This window comes from Akebia trifoliata, chromosome 11 (assembly GCF_017979445.1).
Source record: "Akebia trifoliata isolate Shusen 1 chromosome 11, ASM1797944v1, whole genome shotgun sequence".
NCBI classification, from domain to species: Eukaryota; Viridiplantae; Streptophyta; class Magnoliopsida; order Ranunculales; family Lardizabalaceae; genus Akebia; species Akebia trifoliata.
The window spans coordinates 50833787-50840880 of record NC_141385.1 but is presented as its reverse complement, the minus strand read 5'-3'; the positions used below and the strand labels follow the sequence as shown (position 1 = coordinate 50840880).

The window sequence follows — 7094 nt, the reverse complement described above, 5'->3', positions numbered from 1 at the left end:
TTCAGTACACTGAGTTGACTCGCCAAACGAGTTGACTCAGTATCGAGTTGACCCAGGTCATTGAGTCAACTCAGAAACTGAGTTAACTCAACACTAACGAGTTGACTCGGTCAAACGAGTTGACTCAATACTCGAGTTACACCCAGTGCATCGACTCAACTCAGTTCTGAGTTGACTCGATACAGCGAGTTGACTCGGTCAAACGAGTTGACTCAGTATTCGAGTTGACCCATCCAGTAAGTCGACTCAGTGACCGAGTTGGCTCAGTCCACTTAGGTGCGTTTAGAATTTTGGAAGAGTTGATGTTCAAAAAACAAAAAAATGCAGTTTTTTCCATGTCGATCCCACCCCAAAATTCGCCAACAAGTTTGTAAGAGTGAAATTGGATCGATGATTTACCAGGAAGCAATCACAAAGGCTTAAACCTTGGATGTTGTTGGGATGATTAGGGTTTTCATCAGTGGACATCTCAATTCTAAGACTACTGTCATGATCAACATACCCAGCAAATTCAGGTCCTCTCTCTCTCTTTCTCTCTGTCTCTTAAATGTTCTAAAATTTTATTTTATATATTTCAATTATTTACGCCTTTGTGATTACTGTCTTTCTATATTGGATTTTCTTTGTTTGAGAGTCCATTTTTGTTTCTACTTTTGATGGAACAACTTTGTTCAGATGCTTGTCTTGCAACTATTAGGATAGTTGAGAATATGTCTTACAAATCATAAAAACAGAAATTTAGCAAATATTAAAGGACACTGATTCTTAGTTCTAGATTGAAAGGCAAACAAAAGATTTTCCCAATTCTTTGTTTCCGTTAGAAAGCAAAAAAAAATTAAAAATGTAAGCTATCAGTATTCAAACTCACATGAGAGAGTTACGGCATTTTCATAGATCTTAGCAGGGTAACTTCACATAGATGGGAGTTTTTGAGAAGTTTTTGGCAAAAAACTCTTACCAGACTGCATCAAAGAGGATGAATCGGTTAAAAGAATTACTATCGTCAAAATTTATAACATCTTGGAAGAGATGATAGAATTAATGAGGAAGAAAAGGTCAGGAAATCATTCTTGAAAACAAACAAATAAAAAATGATCGAAAATTCTCTTAATTTTATTCAAGTCATCTATAAACATCAATTACACATTTTGTTTTGGTACGTAAGCTAGACTCAAAGAGAAGTAATCGAAGAAAATATAGAGGGACAAGAAGAAAACAATGCAATACTTAAATCAAAACCCTAGTTCTATTGTATTAATTCAATTTTACGGTGTAGCAATTGATCCCTAGACCATAGATTTCATTTTCTAGATTTTTAATATCCAGACGGGATTGACTCAGTTGAGCTTCCGCAATAACATGCAAGTTTTTTAGGATTTTATTGGTTGAGATTAGGACACTTCAGTTCTCATCTCAACCACGTTTTGGACATATTTCAGGCGAGTATATCTTTCAATTTCATTTTGAAAAACTTATAATTATGATTTCACTTTGATTTTTTTAGAATTAAATCCTAATTTCAGTTCAATCATTTTTTTCAGTCGGTCTTGATTTTTACTTGCCTCCCTCTCGCTTTGGTTCAAGTCTTTTGTGAAGATTCCCAATTGGATTATAGATTAACCAAGTAAGTAATTCATTGGATTTAGACTAGTTTTGTTTTTATTTATGAACTTGTTTTACTCAGTTTGATAACCTTCAAAAAAGCAACCATGATCACCTTCAAGGTTAGATTCTCAATTAAATAAGCTTATGCCTTTTTATCATAATTGATGCTTATTTTTTAGGTTCCCTGGATCTTCATATCTTATTTTTTTTACATCAAATAGTTTTTCTCTAACAATACTTTGATCCTCTGTTTGGTTTTGAGTTTTAAATAAGTACCCACCTCCCTTATAGCCTTCCAAAGTCATCCATTAACTTTCCTGCATCCTCCAGCTTTCTTCCAATTATATCAAAACCTCTATTACCTGCAAGTTTGGCCTTGTTATACTCTACCTCCATTGAAATGGGGTGGGGATCTCTCTCTTCTTGCTAAAACCTTCTTTGCAGTAGAAGCATGAATTCCTATTAGGAATTAGGAGATAATATTACCCCAAGTTCGTACATTACATAAATTTCAACTAAATTAGGACTTGTAAATTGTGTAGCTATGGTTTAGGTCACTTTTTTTCACTCCTAGATGAGGACACAAACAACCAAACAATGACCTAGAAAAGACACATTGACCATGAAGTTTTGGTCACTTTTTGTGCAATAGTTTTCCATATGTTGAATTGCTAACTAGGGTCCTTATTGCCACCTCAAAAATCAAAGTGTACTCTAGTTAATGTAATCATGTTACTGTCTCAAGGGGTGGACCTAATTAGTATTCTGAACATCAAGCCATGGCTCTTTCAGTATTTCTTAAATTGAACGTAATCAGGCCTAGTTTTGGGTAATTGAAGCCGATAGACAAGGTAAGGATGTGGTCCACTTGGTTTACTAGATTAGCCTCCTTAGCTCAAGATTGATGATTCTGTTTCTATATGTTTCCTATGTCATTCTTGGTTGTGAACATAATTAACGTTTTGGAATCATTTGTGAGTTGCATTGGGAGAAATTACATGTACACATTGATTCACACAACTTCCCCACTACTGCTGGCTTGGCTTCTTCTGCTGCTGGTTTTGCTTGTTATTTAAGTGATGTAGTGCTTCTTTCATCATAGAGCCATTTGTCTAACAATTACTTACAATACTGCTATTTTGCAGTTTATTCCCTTGCAAAACTAATGAATGTTAAAGAAGAAGTGGATACACTTTCTGCTATTGCAAGGTAAGTCTTTGCATATCCATGTGTTCTTACTTTTCTCCAGCTATATCCATAGTTTTTAGTGCTGATATGTATATATATGACTTATGTGTATATTTGTGCATGCACATATATGATAATTATAAGTTTTTGTTCTTAAATTCATTTGTCATGTAAGAATCCCCACAAGTCTCTCTTTCCTTAATTTTTGATTGTTATGTAGTCAATAGAATCGCATCCCTTTATCAGTATATACAAGTGAAAAGTTGGCACTTGGTGGTAGTAATGCTGAATAAATCCTGTTCCTTCATTTAATTATGTCGAAAGCCCTGTCTTAGTATCTCATGAACATGATTTACAAGTTGCAGATACAGCTTCTTGTCTCTGAAATTTTGTGTGTAGTAAGGGATCCTCCAATATATGTTATCATTAAAGTGTTATTATACCTGTCTGCTCTTACATAGTTCCAATTTTGTTCTCTTATAAAAATCCTTTTTACTTATTCTATTTTTCTATCTTATTATGGCATGGAGTGATCTTTCCTTCAACAACTTCTCAGTGGGAAGTTCAGGGGCACCTAGTTGGGTTTTTCTTTCAAGGCCGCTGACCACATAAAGAATGGGCCCCAAATTGCCATATGTAGGAGTCTATTAGGTTATATCTGAGAAAGAATTTGTTATTGATCATGTATTTAATGAGTAATATGTGGGAATGGCTATTGAAATAGTTGTAATATACGGGCTTCAACAGAGGCTATATCGTGTTGGTATTGATAACCTTCTTGTGCTACTCATTGGTGGGATCCCAATTGCAATGCTGACTGTCCTTTCTGTTACCATGTCTATTGGTTCGCACCGTTTATCTCAACAGGTTTGAAATCATGCTCATAATACTGAAATTTCATAATCTCCTAAGAAGGATTGAGCCCATTTATGTTAAGGATTGTGAATTAATCTTCATCCACATTCTTTATAGGGTTCCATAACAAAAAGAATGACTGCTATTGAGGAAATGGCTGGCATGGATGTGCTATGCAGGCACATTTACTGTTAACAAGCTCACGGTGGACAAAAATATGATCGAGGTGATACTTTTGGTCTCTCTGAATTGCTTTTACTATGAATTCCATACCCTCACATTTCAGTAGATAGCTTTGCATATAGAATTAAATATTTAGGGCTTGTTTGGTGACAATTTCATTGCACGAAGAAGGTATAGCCCTGATCAAGTTTGTTTCTTGAGTTCACTAGACAAGCTTTCTTTCAGAAAATGTTTACATGCATAATTGCATTAGAACTTATGTTGCCACAGGTTTTCGCAAAAGGTGCTGACAAGGATATGGTTGTACTGATGCTATTGATACTGCCATTGTCTTGATGTTGGGAGATCCTAAAGAGGTATTGGATTTAATTTATTGAACATCATCAAGCAATATGTATTTGTAGATTTTTTTTTTTTTCATTTTTTAACAAATTTTGTTAATGCTGAAAGATCCTTGTCCAACATTCTTGTCGACTCATTTGCTTATGTTTGAACCCAACTTCTATCATATTTTACTTTTATCCTTCTATGCATTCTAATTTGTGCATAATACATAATCCTTCTGTTAGACTTGCTCCATATTTGTCCATCTCCACAGAACTACATGGACCTCTTTGTCATCTTTAATGCTTGGATAGAATTTTGTACGTTTATTTATTTATTTCTGATTGGTAAGCTTGTTTTTAATGAGATTAGTAACTCAGTGATAGTGGGAATTGTACCCAGGTCTATGGTGTCATCACCCATAGACTTTACCAAGTAAGCCCTCTGGCAAAGTCTATGGGTGGTTTTATTGTGACCATTTAAAAGTGCAATTCAAACCAAGCATTTGAGTTTGATTTCATTAATTCTTTATAATTCATTTGTATTGGTAAAGTCTTCAATAAAAGCGAGTGTGCGATTTCACTTGTGGCTGCTGCACTTATTGTTCTAACTCCAGACCAAGATAAAGAAGCCAGTTCAAAGCTATTGCCGATCAGTTTTAGCGGACTATCGAAAGTGATCAACTTTCATCATTATACCATGAAAGTGCAGTTTTTGTGTTTGTAAAGGTGACAAAGATTTGATAGATGACTTGGATAACTTGAGAATAGGTGAACTTGGTCACATAGATTTGTTAGAATCAGACTACCTGCGAAGATAGATATGTTTTTCTCTATCTTTCCCCATTTGTCATTGGGAGAAGGGTCACTTGGCTTGCTAACTAGCCTTCTCGTCAAGTTCTCATCCTGTTGTTCCTCTGCAGGTGGATGAGGTGAAGGGGTACAATGTGGTTTGTGTGGTAAAAAATTCTGCTACACTGGCTGGGTCATTTTTCACTATGCATGTCTCTCAAATTCACATTGATCTGCTAACCCTGACTGACAAATTACAGTAATTATAATATCGTAAAAGTAATTATACGAATAGTAATGAGAAACTTAAAACGGCTATAACTTTTTTATCAGAGCGTCCAATAGACTATTGTAACATATGAATTTGGGATAGAATCGAATTTCCCGTCCAACTAAATAACATAGCGGTTCTACCCCTTCAAATCATCCGGAATCGCATTCAGAAGTCATTTACTTATTTTTTTAGCTTTGTTTGTTGTTTTAAGGTAACTTTTGATACAAGTGTCCAATTTCCTATTATTATACATGAATTTGGGGTAGAATCTAATCTCCCACTCATACATATTTTCTTCATTTAAATGTAACATTTGATCTGGATGTCCATTTGCTTATATATGCATTTGAGGTAAGATCAAATTTCCCACTCATTGGAAATGATGTACCTATCTTATGACACTTGAATCATTCAGAATATTATCTTCCTTTTTTTCTTTTCTCTTTTTATAACTTTATCATGTTTTAAGATTAATTTTGTAATTTCGCATGAGAATATTTTCTTTATTAATTAAGATCTGACAGTAGTATGCAATAATAGTCAAATTTGCTACCAAGAATGAACCAATGACTGCTGGTGGTGTGTAGTGAAGGATCGTGAATATTCATGTCAACCCAATCACGACTTATAAATTTACAAATTATTGGTCTCAGTGGGTCGAAATCGAATTCAACTAGATAAACCAGAGAGAGAAAAAGTATCAAATTCACTCAAAGGGTGATTGGGTTGTAATTGAATAATAAAAAATCCAAATTACCTCATCAATTAAAGAACTAAGCTTTTATTGTACTCTAGAAATTTTGTGCATAATCCATTGTCTACTCACGGACATAGTTACTAAAAGTCATTGACTTTTTCAAAAAAAATCATGTTTAAATCACAATTTTAAAGACTGACAATTAAATCAAGATTTTTTGAAAAAAATCGTGATTTAAATACAAAAAATGTGATTTTTTTTTTTCTTCTTTTCTAAGTAAGCTATTTTAAAAGATTTTTTTCAAAGGCCATTTATTCTTACGATTTAATGTAGGGTTTGATGATATAAATGATAATACCACTTAGTAGAACAAAAAAACATTATCTTAATATTATTTCGAGTTTTTCTCGACTTATTCCCTTGTCAACTTATTCCTAAACTTGACTTGGTGAGTATGCTCATGGATACAACTTAAATATCGAATAAAATCTATTTTAAATAAATTGCAATTGTCCTAGTCTTAAATTTCTATCAGTTTCCTCTTCATAATCTTCCCATATTTGAATTAAGATATTTTAAAATTTCAAAGATGTCACAAGTTCTCTCTTGTGATCCAAACATGATGGAGAGAAAATGAGTTTCTCTTCTAAAAATCCAAACATCGGGTAAGGGATTAGAAGTGCATTTTAAAACTTAAGAGCTTTGGTTGAATGTTTGATAAAACAATAAAAACTCCCACTCTTTACAACAATCTTGTGTCGAATCCTAACCATACGTCATCTTGTCTAAGTATCGCCCAACAAGTCAACAATGAGACGGATGGAGATGAGATTTCAAAAACAACGTTCATTTTTTCTCATTGTTGAGACATTTCGGAAAACTCATCCGGGACGAGTCGGTCCCGTTCACAGTCGAGACGAGACGAGACGTCACAACAAGTTTTAAAACCATGATTCTAACCCACCCAAAAACACTAGAGCCTATTTGGATTGACTTCTTAAAGTACTTCTGGCTTCAACAGGGAGCCAGAAGCACTATATGGATCATTTGGACGAATAAGTACTTTGAAAAATAATTTTTCAAAAAAGTAAAATTAATACTTCTACGAGAAATACCGAGAACAGTGCTTCTCAAATCTGTTTTTGCGGGGAGCCAATTTGTCCATCAATTAATAAGG

General features: G+C 34.1%; 1 protein-coding gene across 2 annotated transcripts; it reads left to right on the top strand.

The window, feature by feature from the left end:
• Positions 1-294: 294 nt before the first annotated feature.
• LOC147392499 (plasma membrane ATPase 2-like) lies at positions 295-6134 on the top strand. Of its 2 annotated transcripts, XM_086459629.1 has the most exons (7): positions 295-515; positions 1542-1624; positions 2751-2814; positions 3518-3660; positions 3766-3874; positions 4102-4187; positions 4772-6134. In XM_086459629.1, exons 3-5 carry the CDS (start codon positions 2775-2777, stop codon positions 3841-3843), a joined length of 261 nt encoding a protein of 86 aa, XP_086315755.1. In that variant the 5' UTR covers positions 295-515; positions 1542-1624; positions 2751-2774; the 3' UTR covers positions 3844-3874; positions 4102-4187; positions 4772-6134. The 2 variants fall into 2 exon arrangements, with proteins under 2 accessions (XP_086315755.1, XP_086315756.1); XM_086459630.1 differs by lacking the exon at positions 1542-1624.
• The last annotated feature ends 960 nt before the right edge of the window (positions 6135-7094 follow it).